Source organism: Orbicella faveolata, unplaced genomic scaffold (genome assembly GCF_042242905.1).
Source record: "Orbicella faveolata isolate gen_17 unplaced genomic scaffold, um_ofav_v1 contig_14, whole genome shotgun sequence".
NCBI classification, from domain to species: Eukaryota; Metazoa; Cnidaria; class Anthozoa; order Scleractinia; family Merulinidae; genus Orbicella; species Orbicella faveolata.
In genome coordinates, this window is record NW_028301541.1 from 12,182,652 (window position 1) to 12,202,433 (window position 19,782).

General features: G+C 40.9%; 1 protein-coding gene and 1 pseudogene across 1 annotated transcript in view; both read left to right on the forward strand.

Moving 5' to 3' along the window:
• Window positions 1–2,989: 2,989 nt before the first annotated feature.
• LOC149114032 (uncharacterized) lies at window positions 2,990–4,591 on the forward strand (annotated as a pseudogene).
• Window positions 4,592–13,410: 8,819 nt separating this feature from the next.
• Window positions 13,411–19,782, forward strand: part of LOC110055157 (uncharacterized) — a 35,339-nt gene continuing 28,967 nt past the window's right edge. Inside the window, exons 1-3 of the mRNA XM_020761529.2 lie at window positions 13,411–13,666; window positions 18,774–18,918; window positions 19,073–19,300. Coding sequence (XP_020617188.2) covers window positions 13,586–13,666; window positions 18,774–18,918; window positions 19,073–19,300 — 454 coding nt within the window. The 5' untranslated portion in view covers window positions 13,411–13,585. The remainder of the gene's footprint in view (window positions 13,667–18,773; window positions 18,919–19,072; window positions 19,301–19,782) is intronic.

A 19,782-nucleotide genomic window follows, 5' to 3' on the forward strand; every position in this document is an offset into this window, starting at 1 on the left:
AATTTTGAAAATGGCAGTTAAATGTCATCGCTTCTGCGTGCATTGCGTGCCGTTTATTTAAATACTATGAACTAACGTTAGTTTTTAAACAATTGATTCAGAAAAATTACTACTGAGAGAAAAAAATGCTAAAGCAAGGAGCAGTTGCGGAAAAACTACGGAAACGAGGGAACCTAAGCAAAAACAGGGGTTCAACGACCCCCGCTGGGACACAGAGGTATAAACTAATCAGCTAGACTCTACGTAAACTTTAGTGGGTTTTCATAACTGTGCCCTGTGTATGTCATAAAGCAGTTTGTAAATTTCCGTTGATAGAGCTGAGGACCTGAGGTGCGATTTTTGAGTGAAAATCCGATTGAACGGTTGTGCATATAGGGTGTTCTGACAACGCGGAGTGCGGAGTGCGGAGTGTACATTTTCTGTTCGAATTATCTTTTCGGTGGAAAATTACTAATTTCAATTTGGAAATAAAGTAAGGTGGGTACACACTACTTCAAGGTTGTTAGCCAAAAGGAAAACGAAAAAAAATAAATCCTAAAAGATGCTATTCACTTGAAAAGGATCTGGATCTGAAAATACATTCTGTTGTCGGTCGTTAGTTCAACTTTACACGGGGAACTAAGAAGAAGTTAATCGTTTTGGGTTTCTTTGAGGTATTTGAGCAGTGATTGAAAGCTCCTACAAACACCTCAAAAATCCCCGAAAACGCTGAAATAGGCCAAATGGACGACAGAAACCAGGCAAGGTGAGTATATTTTCTTTATTATATCCAAAAGAAGATAGCATTTTATTTCGTTCCGCGTTTTTATCCCTCGTTATTTTAAACTCCAGACATTGCCTTATAGCTGGTTTTCGAATGACGTCACTAAAATTCAAACTACAAAACTATTGATCTTCCGGAGATTTTACTTTAAAGATGTATAAGAGCAGCTTAAAACTAATATTCATACAAATGTTCACTCCGAACACAGGCTTCCCAATCTCAAAATACGTGGTTTATGCGACAGCTTGTGTATATAGAAAATTGTATGGGAAAATCACCGATCGTAAAAAAATTGTGTAAATAACTATCTCATTTGAAATAAAGTTTTCCTACCTCAAATGTGTCGCCTATTTGTCTCTTGTGCCGATTTTAAAGCCATTCTGACGCCTTTTATTGGAGTCATTCGAAACCGTTGTCTCTCCTTCTGAAAGAATGGAAAGACAGACCACTTCATCGATCGCTGGCCAGACGTCACTCCACAAATCTCTTTATCTTCGAAAGGAAAAGTCCCGAATCGCAATAAAACCAACAGTTTCATAAAGCCCAATAACTTCCAGTCCACGTACGTGTGCCTCGGCCGTGGGAAGACTCGTGAAGAACATTGACAACACGACCCTCCTTAACCCTCGTGTGTCAGCGCGTGACTTGGTTTAAATGGACCAATCAGAGTTGAGGATGAAACCAGCCACTTGACCTTTGCCTAACGGCTGTTGGCGCGGACCTGTTCACAAGCACATCAGGAAAGCCGAAGACGCTAACTTTAAGCCAACTTTCTCGTTCTTCACAAGTCTTTCGACCGCCGAAAGCACACGTACGGGATCGGGAGAAGAAGACTCAGACCCAGCCCCTGCGCGGCCTTGCCGACGATGGAGAAACAGTACCTCTCTCCAAACGCCGAACGGCCCGGCAGAAAGTCAATTTCCTGGAGCTTATGCTATCTCGGAATAACTTAGTGAAGAATTCGACCTCTATCCAGTCTGTTTGGAACATGATACGCGCACATTTTGGCTTCCAAATCACAGGAGCTCACTTTCTGAATTTCGCTAACTTGCATTTAGAAGCTGACGAGCGCCCAGAGAACCTCTTCCAAAGACTCATGGCCTTTGTTGAGGACACCTTACTCCGTGCCAATAGCCTTTCCCACCATGGTGAAGACAAGTGTGGTAATAGGTTTTTTGCCTGGGAAAGCACTTTTGTAAAAATCTGGGGTAACTCTCTTGCTGCGGGGATCAGTACCGGATCTGTTACAGGGAATTATCTTCAGAGACGTCAACAGCACTCAGAACTTTCGAATATATGCACGGTCTGCCATGGGCATGCCAGGCTCTAAGACAACCCTCGAAGAACTCATGAGTCGAGTGCTCGGTGACCTATAGAAGGAAGGAATCGTAGCCAAAATCGCAGATGACCTGTATTGTTGTGGAAACTCCCCGGATGAACTCCTATTGAACTGGAAAAAAGTTCTGCAGGCCCTGCACAAGTGCGATCTTCGCCTTTCCGCATCCAAAACGATTGTCAACCCTCAGTCAACAACGATACTAGGCTGGGTTTGGAACTCTAGCACTTTAAGTGCTAGCCCGCACCGCATCACCGCTCATGCCTCGTGCCCCGAACCCGACACTGTCGCCCAAAGGAGGTCATTCATCGGAGCTTTCAAGGTGCTCTCCCACGTCATCCCAGGACACTGTCGCTGGCCGTGAATCTAAGGAGAATATTCAGTGGACAGACGATTTCCATGCGTAATTCCACAAGACCCAGGCAGCCCTTTCTACTGCGCACACCATCTCGCTACCGATCCCTAGTGATCAACTCTGGATCGTAACAGACGAAGTACTCCGCAAACTCGGAATAGGTGCCACACTACGTCACCCGTAATGACAATTTACGCCTGACAGGTTTTTTAGCACCGAACGGCGAGGCTCACAATTAACGTGGTTGCCATGTGAGGTGTAGGCCTTGGCAATCGCCGTTGCCACCAAACATTTCAGCCCATACCTGATACAGTCGCATCATAAGGCCTGCATATTGACCGACAGCAAACCTTGCGTACAGGCGTATGAAAAACTTTGTAGAGGAGAGTTCTCAGCAAGCCTCCGCGTATCTACCTTTCTGTCTACCGTGAGCCGTTACCCGCCTTCTGTAAGACATGTATCTTGCCCTGTGATACTACCTTCGGATTTCGCCAGTTGCAATGCAGCTCCGTGTGAGTATGAGGCCTGCCAAGTCTACATATTCACAAGACAAACCCAAGATTCTGTTACCAAACGCACCTCAATCCAAGACATACTCAACGGCAATGGGCATCTCCCGTTTACCAGTCGCACTGCCTGGTTGGCCGCACAGTCGGAATGTCCCGATGTATGACGCACACACGCACATCTAACACAGGGAACGCGTCCTTCAAAAAAACTCACCAACATGAGGGACGTTAAAAGGTACCTCAATGTCGCTACCATTGCCAAGGATGGCTTACTCGTTGTTAAGCGTAATGAGCCTCTCGCTCCCGCCCATGAATTCATCGTTGTTCCCCGACAAGTACTAGAGGAACTCTTAACCGCGTTACACGTCCAGCTCAGTCACCCATCCAGTAATCAACTCAAGGCTGTCACAAAACGCTATCTGTGTGCCCTAGATATAGACAAGGCCATCGACCCAGTGACTCAAGCTTACCACCAGTGTGCCGCTTTGCGTCAAACTCCGAAAGCGCGCGAAGAGCAGTTAACCTCCCTTCCACCCGAGGCCGTTGGCGTTTCGTTCGCCGCAGACGTTATCAAATGATCGAGACAGCTCATACTAGTGCTACGTGAATGTGTGACTTCTTTCACAGCCACGACTCTGTTAGAGGATGAGCGACACCACACCCTACAGGACGCTATTATCCGCCTATGTGTCCAAATGCGTTCACTAGATGGACCGCCAGCCGTCGTACGCACTGATCCTGCCCCAGGATTCGAAGCACTAACAGAAGATCAACAACTAAAGCATCACAGAATCACCATAGCCCTCGGACATGCCAAGAAACGCAACCAGAATCCTGTGGCCGAGAGAGCGGTTCAAGAGATAGAAAACGAGTTACTCCGACACGACCCCCAAGGAGGCCCCGTGTCTCTTTTGACACTAGCAGTAGCCACAGCCAACCTCAAGGCGCGCATCCGCTCACGTGGCCTTTCCTCTAGAAAGATTTGGACACAGCGGGATCAATTCTCAAATCATCAAATACCACTGCACGACCAAAGCAACATCATTAAGCAGAACGAACAACGTATCGCCAACCACACCCACAGCGAGAAGGCAAAGGCCCCCACCACGAGGCGCTGCCCAGCTAATCACATCACCGTCGGTGATTTAGTCTACCTCTTCTCCGATTGCAACAAGACAAGAGCTCGCGATCGTTGTTTGGTCGTAGACGTATTCGGCTCTTTCTGAAACATCAGAAAGTTTGTTGGCTCTCAACTTCGAATTACATCTTACCGCGTGAAGACATCTGATTGCTACAGGGTCCCATCCGAAGTAACAGACTTCCGACCATCAGCAGCCAACAGTGATACTGACTCGTCATCTGACGAAGCCTTTCCAGCACAGCCAGTACCTTCCCCTCCATCTCCACCTGTCATACCAATTGCAGTATCGACACCTGCTACTCAGGAGGTTCCCGATGTCAACATTCCTGCTGACCGAGACGAGCCCTGCAAAGACACTCCTCCTGATCCAGTTGTAGACTCCCTCACCACAGACAATGACTCTGATGCCTGTTCCTCGCTCCGCAGATCCACACGTATACGATGTCGTCCCGCACGATATGATGACTTTGTTATGGACCGTAATTGAGTTATGGACACTATAAACTTTAAGCTTTTGACTCTGAGTTATAGACTCCAACTATGCAACCCCTTGGTTCAAAGAACTCGGTTAATTTTCTTTATAAGTTTTATATCCCTTACTGCTACTTATTTGGATCTAACTTGATGTTTGCTATGTACCCAAGGAGCTCGTCCTCTTTTTATATAGTTTGGAGGTAGAAGAAAAGGAAGCCACGCCAGTACCGGACAGCGGTACACTAGTTATAGGCATGCGTGGCTCCGGGCCTCGTGCTGTTCTACTGGTGTCGACAGAGCTGCAAAACGATTGCGCATGCGTCACTTGCGACCCAGTCGCGAAAATATCGACTTGAGCAACACATTCCGAATGAAAGACTCTTGACTTCGCGGCAGGGACTATTGACTTCGCGGTAAAATTTCGGTTTGTGTTCAGGCACGAAACTGTTGTGCTCAGGAGATATGTTTTGGCGCTCTTACCAGTCGGTCTTTTGCGAAAGTATGAAGCTTATCCGGTCTACCTAAGTCTTAACTAAAGTAAAACCCCTCGGCGCTTTTCATTTTTTTTGAAAAATTCCGCCATTTTACTTATATGTTGCTATGGTTTCACGTTGTCATCCCCAGTTTCCCCGCGCGAATTAGTGACATGCACATTCGTTTTGCAGCTCTGTCACTCGTGTCTGTAAGCGCGCTCGTTCTGTTATCGTCATAACAGTTTAATTAAAGCCTCAGTTGTGTTACGAATCGTGTCATCGACTTATCTCCTCTTCATTAACTGGCGTTGGTTTTGTGATTTACTACGCTTGAATTTCTAAGCTTTTGCGTGACGCGGCATTTACATGACGGCCTAGAGAGCTGTCATGATGGTTAAAAAAGTGACTTATTTCGGAGAATTTGGCTACATGAACAATTTATGTCTTAGAAAAAGTATTATTTTAATGTTTTAGAGTTCCTCGAGGGATAAATTCACGCTTCTGTAGCAAAATTCAGTGACAGATGTTTCTGTTGGTTTCCGGCCGCCATGTTAGTCCATACAAATCTCTATAAATTTGGGTAAAAAAAAATTTTCCGCATATCTTGCATAAGAAAAATTGCTGTGACCAGAATCTTGGCGAGAGTCTTTGCAAATTTACCTTCCTTCATTTCCAAGATTCTGGACTTTATCTATTGAATGATTTTGATTTTTAGTGGAGCTCCGGCGGCCCGAGCGGCCGCCATGCGGAGCCACATACTCATATAGGAAAGAAAAGGAAATCCGTGAGTTGATTTTCTCATGGTTATCATGGCTAGCGGTATTGCTCGTGGGCGCCTACGCACGACGGCGACGGTTACGACGACGAGGACGACGGAGTCGCGCAACATAGCAGCCATACTCCAAATAATAGGTAAACAGAGACATGCAGCCTTGGTTTACCGTGTACTTCTTTGATACTGGACATCCATGTTATGATCAGTTGACACCTGTCAAAACAAGGTATATGCTGACCAGTATCACGTGACCATATCGCGGGTTCAAGTTTGCAGGTGGCTTTTCAGGTGGCTTTTTTTTAAGTTGACCGCTGACCAAGTGCTCTTTTTCGATTGGACCGCGGGTTCACGTCAAGTTAACTTGTTGAAAACAGGGCAGGATTGTTTGGAAGCCGGTTAACGCTAACCCAGGATTAAAAGTTAACCGAATTATAACTTTTTCTTCTATACAAATGTACTTTGCTGCTTTGTTTTGTGTATATAATGATTATTAAAACTCAAAACAGAAGGCAAAACAATATACAGAAAACCTCACCCCAAAGTTACAAAAACTCAAATCAAAATTCTACCTTTCCTGGGTTACCTTAATCGGGCTCTGAACAACCCTACGCTTTTAGACTAGCCTAAATGTATATATTATTTTGATCTATTTTGAATGGCGTGACACTGAAAACCAGCAATAGAGCGCTCAAATTCTCAACGGCCTGAAGTGTAGGTGGCTCAAAACAGTTTTCTGTTTTTTTTTGAGACTTTTAGAACTAGGTGCGATTTTTCAGGATTGGAACTGCACTGTTTTAAATGGCCGTGCTAATTCTTTAAGGTAACTCTCCACTGTACCTTTCATTGTGTTTAAGTCGTAAATTAAGGTTGCCCAGTTCTGTTGCATAGCAAGAAGCTTGACCTCCTTTTTACCATTAATTGCATCTATCTTAAAAACTAAGCTGGTGACACCGTATTTTTTAACTAAAAATCTTTTTGTTACACAGAAAAGAAGAAACAGGGAAATTTAGAAAACATTCTGTGGAGTAGATTTTGCTTAAATTAAAAAAAAAATTGGAAATTTCAAGATTGGACAAAATTCCTCTTCACAGTTATTATTTTTTTTTTTTTTGCAATTTCGCACATGCCTTCCGCTTTTGCTGTTGAAGAATTTTTTGCTTTAAAAAAGTAGGGTCACCGGATCAGTTTATGAGATATTAGCTTCGTGGATAAGGATTTTTAGCGCGCGCAATGTCGCACTTTGCGCACGCGTGAAGGCAGTCCGCTGCCCAGTAAAGCCTGCAATTCCACGAGAATAAACGCGAATAACTGCGAATAGAGTTTTTTTTTTTTTTTTTGCTGTTGTCGTTAGCAGCATAAGCGGTAAAAAAAGATACCCGAAGTAGTAAAAACGAGTGGTTCCGCAGTAAACTTTGACAATGTTATGACGCAATTTATCATCAATAATAGGACAGGCACAAAAAAAACTGACGTCAATTTGTTTTTTTACAATAACAAGACCCCAAAATGGTCAAATGCCTGGAATAAATGAGGGGGAAAGACGCCATAAGCTTGCCGTAAGCATTGAATTTCATTCAAAATGACGCGAACATTGTCATTAGCTTTTCTCGTGTTTTGATTGGCTACTTAAAAATGTCCATGAAATCTCATTGGTTAAAAAGTTGACAGCTCGACAGTTGAAAGTTGAGCTTGAAAACTTAGATAAATTAAAATTTTATCGGTCTGTACCCTTATTGATGGCAAAAATGAGCCAATCAGCGCGCGAAAAATTTCACTGTTATTGTAATAAACGGCACGCAATGCATACAGAAGCGATGACGTTTAAAAATTGTTCCTAGAAGAGTGGAACATGAGCAGACAAACTGATTCTTAAACTTTTGGGTTAGAAATTTTAGGGGTTCACATTTAGGGCAGTCCATTGGTGGTTCATTCAAGTAGTTCATGTACCAGGTCCATCTTGTTAGTCCATGTGCTAGGGGTCAGCGAAATGTACCGACCCAAATAAAAGCACTCCCCTGAAAAGTTCCTCTCTCTGAAATCAACACCTTATTATCTTTAAAGATATTTGGCAAAGCTAATTACCTCACCGGAAATTAATTTGTTGTTTTAACCATACACTTGTCCAAGAGAAAATCATGTGCGTGTGCGACCTGCTTTTCTATCTAAAATTGTATGTTTCGAAGATATGTTATCATGAGTTTGCCCGTGAGCGCAAATTTATCCGACACTGTACATGTATAAACCAAAATCCACCCCCAAATCTTTGTTTAAAAGCTGAAATTAAAAGCACTCCGCTGATCCTACAAACAGCAAAGGAAAGCCGCAAAGTACAAGTTTCTCTCTGAAATCGACACCTTATTATCTTTAAAGAAAATTAATTTGTTGTTAACTGTATACTTGTCATCAATGAACATTCGTATTGTCTTTACCCTAACAAAACGATTCTCGATTGTTTAATCACAACCACTCTTTCGTTGACAGAAAATATAAAACAGCACATTTCCAAAACTTCATAAAAAACTGAAAACTGCAAATGAATCATACCCTGACTTCATTATCACTACTGTAAACTGTATATTTCAGTGCTCATACAATGCTCATTCAATTCACTTCAAGATTGGCAAAAGTACAACTGCGCTACCAATCTGTAAATTTTATGTAGACCCTTCAGCTATCGCATGTGCGACTTGCTTGTCTATCTAAATTTGTATGTATGGATGATATGTTCTTATTACGAGTTTGCTAGTGAGCGCAAATTTATCCGACACTGTATAAACCAAAATCAACCCCCAAATCTTCGTTTAAAAGCTGAAATTAAAAGCACTCTGCTGATCCTACAAACAGCAAAGGAAAGCCGCAAAGAAAACCCGCAAAGGAATGTTACTCTCTCTGAAATCGACACCTTATTATCTTGAAAAATATTTGGCAACACTAATTACCTCACCGGAAATTAATTTGTAGTTTTAACAGTATACTTGTCATATCGATTAAAAGCAGTCTACTGATCCTACAAACAGCAAAGGAAAGCCGCAAAGCCTTCACCTTTCGCCTGTACGACTTACTTGTATATCTAATCTTGTATGTATGGATGATATGTTCTTATTACGAGTTTGCTAGTGAGCGCAAATTTATCCGACACTGTAAAAACCAAAATCAACCTCCAAATTTTTGTTAAAAGCTGAAATTAAAAGCACTCCGTCGATCCTACAAACAGCTGCAAAGGAAACCCGCAAAGGAATGTTACTCTCTGAAATCGACACCTTATTATCTTGAAAAAATATTTGGCAACACGATACTGTTTAAACCAAAATCCACCCCTAAATCTTCTTTTAAAAGCTCCAATTAAAAGCACTCCGCTGAACCTACAAACAGCAAAGGAAAGCAGCAAAGGAACTCCCAGAGTGCAATTCGCTTCCACAGGGGATAAAAAGTGCGCGACATAAGCGCACGGACATGAGCGCGAGAAACTATGCGAAATCACTATCCAAAGGAATGCATGCTTGCCAGCATAAAGCGATGACGTCACACGATACGTCATCGCTTAAAAATCACAATTTTCGTCTACGTTCCAGCACAGCGGTTTAAAAGGATGTTTTCTCATTTGAAATTGCCTGAAGGATAGATGTTTTCGAAGGTAAAAATAGGCGATATCGCAAACAGCTCACTGAACTTGGTGGAAACAAAGTTTTACGAAGTAAGCCTCGCGCCGCCATGTTTGTTGTGAGTTTTGCTATCTCACGAAATCTCGCGACCCCTCGGGTAATCGCGTGATGGCTCGCGCTGAAGTACGCGTCAGAGCCCAGGCTTCTCACGGAAATATTTCTATTTTGAGCCGCCTTAACCGTTGTGCAGTTAAAGGGGTCTTATACTCTCAGATATAAATTTTTCTCCAAAAAAACCTTTTTTTCGGAACGTGAAGATTCAACATCCCTGTCCATTTGTAAATCGTATTTTGAAACGATTTTCCTCTAATTACTCCTGAATTTACTTTTAAATTAAGAAATCTGAACACTTCTAGCTATATTTCAACATAGCAACACCCCTAGCAACCATTGTTTACAGTCTAAAAGTACTCGCTAAATAGATTCAATTCAGTTCATTTTAATGATACTTTACACAAACGCTTTAAAGATGTGTAGTTATGAGAATTTTGCATCATGGTCCTGAACATTGTTTCTTCTACCATCATATACGCTCCTTATACTTGGTTAACATTTCTATGACTGGCGTATATTCGGGTGTTTAGTGAAACATTTCTGTAAAACCTTTAAATATACCCCTCCCCCTGCCCCTAACCTCCCCCTCCGCTAGTTCACAGGGCTAATTTGGGCTCTCGCAGACCGAAGTAAACCTTTAAAGCCTTATTTCTCAAAATGACCAAATAGACGGATCATCAACATCTCGCACACGATATCTCCACCGGGTTTTAACCGAATGTTGTCAAATTTTCAACATTGGCGAAGGACACAATTATCTAGGTCTTAAACCTCCAAAATTTGCAATTTATGAAATTTTTCCCCGTTATTTAGTTAATATAGTTAATATTAGTTAATATTAGTATACTTTTTCAACATTTCACGAGAAAAACACCCTTAAAACACTGTTTTCTAAGGTTTGTCTCCTGGACAACTTGCTTATGGACAGGATGACCTTAATTCCATACTTCTCGAACCAACATTATTACATTATCGTGTTTATAATGAACACCACTTTTTAACACTTAGGAGCTAATTATTCATTAACTATCGTGGCACGTGACCTGGAAAAGCTCATTTTTGAAGTCAGAGTGCAAAGTCCTTTAACGTGGTACCAAAACTGTTCCACAGCGGGGTTGTTTTGCAAAAAAAAAATTTATGTATAAGACCCCCTTAAATGGTCTTAAATGTCTTTTCTAGGAAAATAGTATTTTTATTATTTGTTATCTGAAAGTGCAACTTGACCTGTTTATTTATTTGTTTCTTTATTTGTCAGTCTATATCTTGCTTTCATCTTACTATTTTTCAGTGCTGAATTTTTCAAGGTTTTGGTTTGAGCTTCAATCAAAATGCGAGAACTTTAGGAGGCGGAGTTGACAACTTATTGAATGGTTCAAGGGTTCACAGTTTATTTTTGGAAAGGAAACCATATTTGTTTCAAGGCAACACGGCTTTCGCCCAAGGCAACCGAAGGTGCATTAGGGCACCTAACCCCAAATTTTTTTTTCGCTAAAACAAATCTAGACTTTATTTGAAGCATTTGGGCGAAGAAATTTTTGAATTTGGTTGAATCTTCGATTTTCTATGCCCTTTCAAAGTCGCGATTAAGTGTTTCACGACCGCGTTTTAGGGAGTCTGGGGTGGCGGTACCTGATGACGTCTACCCAGGAACCAAACACAATAGCGCCTCAGTCAACTCTCTACATTTGCTCGAGAAAATAGAACGCAAAACTAATCGTTCCGATGTATTTTGGGACTAAAACGTCCAAGTTTTGTCTCAGAATCATTTCTTTTTCGTCACTGGAGTCAGAGTTAAGTTTCGATTCGGAAGGCTCCGAAATAAACTTCGATCGAGTACGTTCGACAACTGTGAACTCACTGCTTAGAGCTTTTAGAGCAATTTACAATATTTCAAGCGACGATGGGGAAGACGTCTTTGCGGACGAGCTGCCTGTATATTAGGAATGGAAAGCTAGATACGAAGTGGAGGAGCAGGCAAACGAAAAGCAGGAAAGAAAACTCAACGACTGCTTTGGATGGTAATTTCGTCAACTAAACATAAGATTCCCACGCGTGTTTATAGCCCGTTTACATTTGTCCTTACCGAGAATGTATTTTGTCAAGGTTCTGTTAAATCCAGTTTGTGTTTTACTTTCAGTTGAATGCTTCATGTTTATAAGAGCGACGTACGTGTTGCAGTTTTCGAGACTTTATGAACTGCAAAACATTGGCTTCGATCGATTGAAAATCGTATTGTTTGGACCTGTAGTTTTGAAGCTGTGGGAAGCAAGGCGGAAGGAAACATTTCATACAATTACCGATTTCACATTGTCACACGTTTTAAGTCGTAACTCCAAATAACCAATGTAAATTGTTCTCAAAGTTTGCAGTGAAATTCGTCGGATAAGCGAAAAGGATGTGTTCCCTAACCGGTCCGCAGATAATGTTACGCGGTCATATTTTCGACGCTATTGCACAGAATCTTTGTCGCACTGCTGATTTCCAAACCTTCGAAAAACTCTGTGAGTCTAACAATTTTGTTGTCATGTAATTCTAGAGGATTAATCTTCGACTTTCATCTAAATCGAAAGAGAAATAAGTGTTGGTTAGCGGCGTACAGTTGCGATCTATTTACATATCAGTATAACGCTTCTTGATCATGACCGGATCACACAACTTTGCCGGTTATGTTATAAATACTGCGGGATTGGAAGATATAGGTTGTAGGTAGTATTTCTACAAATTGCTGGTTAGCTTTAAGCAGAACATTTATGAAAATAGCGTTCGAAAGTCTGCGGAACAAATTCTAGTGACAGTTCTTCAATGGTTCTCACAGATTCAGTTCGCTTGTTTCGGTTCGACAAAATCAACCATCGTTTACGTCTTTATTGCACCATTAGCCGATCATCGTCAGTAAATTGTACAGTATATCTTTCTTTAAATCTGGAATATTGCTGCAACAGCCGATAGCACCTCTGGAAGGCGTTTCTGCGCACTTTTCGAATGTGTATTGCACCATCCTGAAGGAAATGAGATATCCAACCTTCCTGGGTAGACGTCACAAGAGCCGCTGGACCCATTCTCCTCAAACTCGGTCGTGAAACAAAATGGCGGTGTTTTGGAGCTATTTTCGAGATTTCGTCGTGGCACAGAAAATCGAGGATTTAACGGAATTCAAAAATTTTTTCGCAGAACTATTTCAAATAATAAGTAGATTCGTTCTAGCGAAAAAAAATTTTTGGGGTTAGGTGCACTTTAAGTTCGAGTCCTGATTTGTCACATTTTCTAGACACGGTAAAAACTGGACTGTTCTTTATTTTTTTCATAAACGTAAACTGCTAACTATGAAAATCGTGAGTTGAATATACCATTTTGAATATGAACGGTTCATTTCGGGCGGCGTGGAACTTTTTTATTAATATTTCTTAAATTTCTATGTTTAGTATATTTATGAATTTAATTATTCTATCAATTCCCGTTAAAATTTTGTTTTATTTCTTATTTTTGATTTTTTATTTATCTATTGTTACTATTTTTTTTTTACATTCTGCACTCCGCACTCCGCACTCCGCACTCCGCTCTCCGCCCTCCTCGCAATCCCGTTCCCAGAGTCTTCGTTCCCCTTGACCAGCGGTCGGAAAACGAGAGCTCTGGGAGCAACCGTTTTGAAATAACCGAATTCTGGTGATTCTGCCCATCCGGTTTCACTGCGCAGTCTGCATCTATGGCGCATGCCTGAAATAGTTGCTCACAGAGCTCTCGTTTTCCGACTGCTGGTCAAGGGGAACGTAGACTCTGGGAACGAGATTGCACTCCTCGTTTTCGGGACCGTTTTCGGAACAACGGCGCGTATATGGTACGTCATACATGGAATCGAGGCCGAAGTGCCACGGTATCCAAGTAAACAGCTAAACAAGATGGCGTCATGGCTATTGAAAATCCTGGCGAAGCTAACAACAACGAGGCATTCCTAGAGCGTTCGAGCGAAGAAGGTTTGACGAAAACAAGAAGCTATATAGTTGCATGAAGTTCTATAAAAGTACAACAAATTACGGGTATTCCTCATGGGATCGGCCGCCTCTGCCAACAGACGAGGTTCCGTTTTAATAAGTCCTCGGGCTGAAGCTCTAACAAAGGCAAATGGAGTAAGTGACAAAAATTTAAGCGTAACGCGGTAGACATTTTGGTGTGAAGTATCGTGGTGAAATTTTTGCGAGTGTTGCAGAATTTTTCCGAGTGAGTGTAGTCAAAATACAAATGATGACTGAATTGAGCATGGAGCAAATATCGGGCCACTTATTATCACACTGCACCAGTCAAAGAAAATCTCCCACCCCCTCCACGCAACCCGGGAAAAGGCGGGGACAAATGAACTTGAAAAAATGAGCCAATGTCCCCACCCCAGGGAAATATTTTCATTCCAATGTCCTTGCTTGTCCCCGTCTAGCAGTGGAGGTACAGTATGGGGCCCAGTTCTCGACCACAAAAAACGTAAACTTGTATTTCTCACCTTGGAATAGCCGTAAGGAGTTAAAATTTCACGCATAACTAGCTTCAGCATTCAGTTTACACATGTAGAGCTATCGACTGCTCAACGCTGTTTTCTCCCGAGTAATAACGAAAATGGAGGCTTCGTTCGTGGGCCCAGTTATTGGCCAGCAGGCCCAGTTCTCGGCCACAAAAGAGTGCGTGCGATTCCTCAGAATGAACAACGCTTTATTACCATTTTTTGTTGTTAAATCAATTATAAGGCTTGTGTTTTGATATTTCGATCACAAATTATCCTTAAAGAGCTTTGTTTCATGTTAGAAAAGGACGTTTTTTGCACACCTAGTTTTTCTCTTAAGTGCAGTCAAGCGAGGCTATAAAGAGTTGGGTATTTAAAACGGGGTTAAGTCAGAGTTCATAGTTTTCAGCATGCCACCCCATTACAGCTTTATTTTTGCAACTGACTTGACACAAATACTCCACACAAAACTATGAGCGCTTTTAGTGTTGAAGGCGAGCAGGGTGGCCGAGAATAGGCAAATACGCAAAAGTACTAAGGAAATATTGAGGAGTGAATTTAGGTCAAAGAACTAAACATGCCAGGAAAAGTTTATATTTAACAGATAGCTTTATCACTCTACGTTCTTTATGCCAAGAATTGGCTCATTTGGGCTTTCTAGACGGACAAAATATAAACTTGAATTAAACCATGTAATTCAAGTAGCCGTAAACAAACACGTTTTCGGGGAAACCAAATTCACCTACCTTCGCGTCACCTCGATGTGCTCACAGAAAAACTCGGCAGGATGAAACAAAACTCGGCAGAACGGAAGACAAGGAATCAAGCTACCTTTGGAAACAATTGCTTTTTATTCAGATTCATTTGTGACGCGAAAAATAAACGCTGAACAAAAAGTGGCCGAGAACTGGGCCCCACACTGTATATGCTGAGGTTCCAATATGTATTTCGAGAATTCCACCAACAGGAAAGACCTTATGGCTTTTGCCGAACTCAGTGAGGGCCTGGAGTAGTTAACCTTAGATACGCCAGCTTTTTAGACAGGGGTGGCCGACAACTGCCAGAGCAAATTATTTTCTCACACTTCACGCTACTCTGAAAACACACATGAAATAAATGTTGAATTCTACCTTTATGTTTCCATCCTAGCCATCCAAAACAGACAAACTCTTGAAAAGCGAAGGTTAATCTTGTTCCATAATCCAAAATAAACAATGGGAAGCAAAATATTTAGTGTCAGTTGAGTCTCAATTGCCACGCTCAAGATCAATGGATGTGTTGTAGTCACTCCACAATGCAGCACAATTAATAGTAGATTTTATCTTTTACCAACATGCCGAAGGAAATTAATCAGTTATCAATAGATGTTTAGGTCCTGTTGATTCCATTTCCAAGATTTTCTTATCTTGTTTTGTTCTGAGGGCATGTAACATTTCGGGAAAAGAACTACATAACAAAGTGGCCGCCATATTTTGGTCTTCTTTGCAAATGGAGACGCTCAAACTCAGGCGACTGTCGGCTTCACGACTTCAAACACGAAGGCTTGGCAAAGATAACAAATAGTTCAACAGTACAGCAGTTTCTATTGCTTGCTATTTCTATTCAAATTGCTCATTATATAAATGGGCCAATTGAATCGGCCCTGGCATCTAGGAGTGTACTCATGGGCCAATCTGATCGGCCCCTGGCACATCTAGGGTCAATAGAACAGGATATTTTGAATCATCAGTTTTGTGTTAATGCATGGTCAACCAAGGGAAAAAAAATCAGGTCATTTGTATACAATCAAAATAGAACGAAACTTTCACAAGTAAAATTTTTGGATAGAAATAAGGAGAGGGATGGCAAGCAAGAACTAAGGATAAGGATTAAAACGCAACAAGTTAGTTACTCACGTTTCTCTCCACCATTTTGGTTGGCTCCAGTCTCTTTGCAACACACAGTTCTAGACTCCAAGCCTCCAGCAGAGAAATTCCCTGGATAGGATGCTGAAGAAGCAATTCTCACTCAAGACCCTACATACCAGGACAGTTTTGAGAGTCAGTTTTTGTTCTGCTAATGTCCCTGTCTTTCTCGGGTTGGGGGGGGGGGGGGAGTGGGGATTTACTTTTGCTGGTGCATATCGGTCAACGCTTCTAAAAACGAAACATAGAAACAAAAGGAAGCTTTCAAATTCCATCAGATGCAAATGAGTGGCTCGGTATTCTAAATTCTAGCCGTGAGCATCTGGAAGATTTAATACTACACACTAAAATGTCAGGTATGATATTCGTTATCCAGTCAGTGTCAAATCCAGACTGTGGACTTCAGACTGGGGGTAACACGCAGACTGAGGATAAAATGAAGACTTCAGACTTTTTCACTGAATCATGGTTCCACTGTCATTATCAAAAGCTGATCATAAACAGTCAGGCTAACCTAACTTATAGTCAGGCTAACCAGAGCGCTATTCAGATTAACCAGAGCACAGACTTTCACTCCGATTAGCCTGAGTAACACCCAGATTAGAGTGTTAATGGTTAGCACCTTGATTTTGGAGGCAACATGATATATGCTTAGAAAGTCTACAGTCTGCATTTTATCCCTAGGGTGCAACAACAACAAACAACAAGAAAACTTTTTTCACCCCAGAGTTAGAAATTGCAATATCTGCTGTCTGTATTGTACAAATGACAATCAGTTTGCCTTTTACCCCTGTTCTGCAGTTTGCAGTTCACCGTCTTCATTTTAAACACTGAGATCGAGATCCTCACTGGTACACACATAGGGTCAAGGAAGCTATTCACATAAGACTTCACCCTAATAACATCAACAGGGATAGTGGATTTGAAATTCCTGAAGCATGGATGCCCATGATCAAAAAACACAACAACAGGAGAATGGTACAACAGCAGACCACTGAGGAAACAGCTACTCGCCTGAACAGTGGAACAATAGGAGGATCGAAATGCACCAATCACAGCCGACCTTTGTGATATAAATAACACTGTGCAATCAGTCGATCTTCGCCTGAAGAAGACTAGCAGTAAGCAGTCGAAATGTCATGATCTACGTCTCAAGTGACTACATCGTGAGACAAACGATAATACACTTTATTATTGGTGTGTTGTTTGAAATAATGACACCTGCTGGCAGATTTGTTTTGTTGAATGACAATGACATAAAAATCATTACATCATTGTTACAATTATTGTTTTGAAACAGGTATGACTGAGAAAACCCAAAACCACGAAAATGGCTGTAAAAGGTTTTCAGGAAATTTCTCAAAATGTGACTAGGACACTTTGTGCTTTGCCCTTGTTCATTACAGCTTTTATCCAAAGTATCAAGCACTATCTACGAAAATGTGGCTATGGATTCTCTGCAAATTTGAGCACTAAAAACTAGTTCAGAATTATTTTGCTTGATTGCACCTACTATGTTATAGTGTACTTATTGAGCCAATATTTATAGAAACCCAGTATTTGCAAATCTCCATGACGTATCTTTATTCCAGGTCGTCCATAGAATGAAAAAGAACATTACACATTAGTTCAAAGATATGAATTTTACATTGTCGTGGCAAGAGCAGTATCTTAATAATTTGTTTGTGTTGCTGTGCTCTCTCGTGAGATATTGTTCTTCCCACTTGAACATAAAATTAATTTCTTTCTGCCACCATTTAACATCCTTTTTATACATGTATATGTTTAAAGTCTGGTATCTGCAGTCTGCATTATACCCTTAGTCTTCCATTTTACCCCTGGTTTACAGTTCACAGTCTGTAATTTACACTGACTGATTTGTTATCCAAGCTTTCTATTTTCCAAAAATCTAATTTACAGTAACTGAGGTTTGCATCATACATGTACATGCTCAGGAGATCTCAGAGGACTACAACTAACCAGTTTAGTCAGTCTTTGTAAAATATCCTTTAACCATTATGTAAGAAAGTGTGTGCTGATGCTGTACACTGTACATCTCTAACGTAATAGGAACACAGAACTACGTTTAGCAGGAGCTACTGAAATAATGATGGTGTGAACAAAGATAATTAATTTTCCTTTTCCTTTCTCATATTGTTTTGTACTAAATGAATAAGCAGGCTTGTGAAAAGCATCTCAGTATGAAAATAAGCTCAAGTAATAATCTTACCGAAGCAATATATGAAAGATAAAAAGAGCACCCATAAGAATAACATTGAATGGGGCCTATGACCTACATGTATCCTCTCCCTGGCAGTAACTTCTCCAAAGAATATGAGTGAGTGAAAGATCTTTTCTCTGAATTTGCAATTATTCCCAGTAAATCTTGTGGACTCCACTGTTTCTCAGTTTCTGACCTCAGTCAACTTGCAATTTACACAGTGCTGTCCAATAGTCTACTGGCTAGTAGATTTTGCAGTCGATTTGGTCACTCGTGGTGAAGTTTCTTTGGAAAATGTTTGAGGAACTACATGTATTCAAATAACAGACACCTTTGAAATTTGCCATAAGCATCAGCAGCAGTATTTTAGTAGTAACAGTATTCATACATGTATTAGTAGAAATAGAAGTACTAGTGGAAGCACTAGCAGAAGTAGAAGTGGTAGTAGTAGCAGTTGCACTAGTTGTAGTAAATGGTGTACAAGTTACATGTACATCTAGGCCAACAACTGTGTATGTGTTTATGTCTAAATCATGCTGTTGTTTCATAATCTTTTGCTTCCTTTGTTGTCTCTCAGTGTATTAAATCACTAACAAATTTATTTCGAAATAATCTGACAGCAACTGATGTTAGATTCCCCAGCCTTGATAGATCTGGGACATGGTACGGTGCGTTATCGACTCCCAGATGAAAAAAGAGAACAAGAAAACACAAAAGTGAAAACTGGATACTTCTATCACCCCCGCCTTGATGACTTCAGTGAAGGTAAATAAATCGGTTACAGTGACTGAGTGTATGTCAAACAGTAGATTTGACCTTTTCTGAATTTTTATTTGATGAGCCTAATGATGGTATTTTGCCTGTTCTCGAAAGATGCATTTTGTAAGACTACCTCAACATCTATTTTGTCTGAATATAGATGCTGAAGTTCGGCCAGAGGACAGTTTTAAATTCCACTATGTGTTCAAAGGACCAAAGAAGGATGGTAAAGTAAAGCGATTGTACTATGTCTATGGAACAAGTTTATCTGCTAAAGATGAAGGAATAAAACAAGAACCATACAGACCAGTGGGAAAAGGTTACAATTGGCCAGAATCTTATAGGAAGGCAAATAACTTGTACTATGAGCTGACATTTGGAGATCAAGGTCAGAAGTTTATTCATGTTGATACTGATAAACGTACATTACAGTCCAAAAATATTGCACACACAATAAATTCTTTTTCTATCCACAAACCTGTAACTTCTCACAACTACTTGCAGGATGCTTGTGCTTGAGTCCATCAAGGTGCATGAACTTTTAAAATTCTTCAGGGTAATATTTTTACTTGGTGAAAATGTCATTTTCTGAGTATAGGTACATGTACGCGAAAGACATTGAATTACTCCTTTGTGAGTCATGGCCTTTTCCTCTTGAATCAGAACACTGACTATATTTTAGGGCACGAGAAAATGCATTCTTGGGGCTAGCATATTTAAGTTTGAAATTGCAATAATTTATTAAGTTTTATTTAGTAGACAAATTCTCAAATGATCAAAGCTTCAGATGATAGGAAACAAAAAGATGACTGCCAGTAAATAGTTAGTTGTGGTACAGCTATGCATTAATCAAAAAAGAGAGAATCAAAG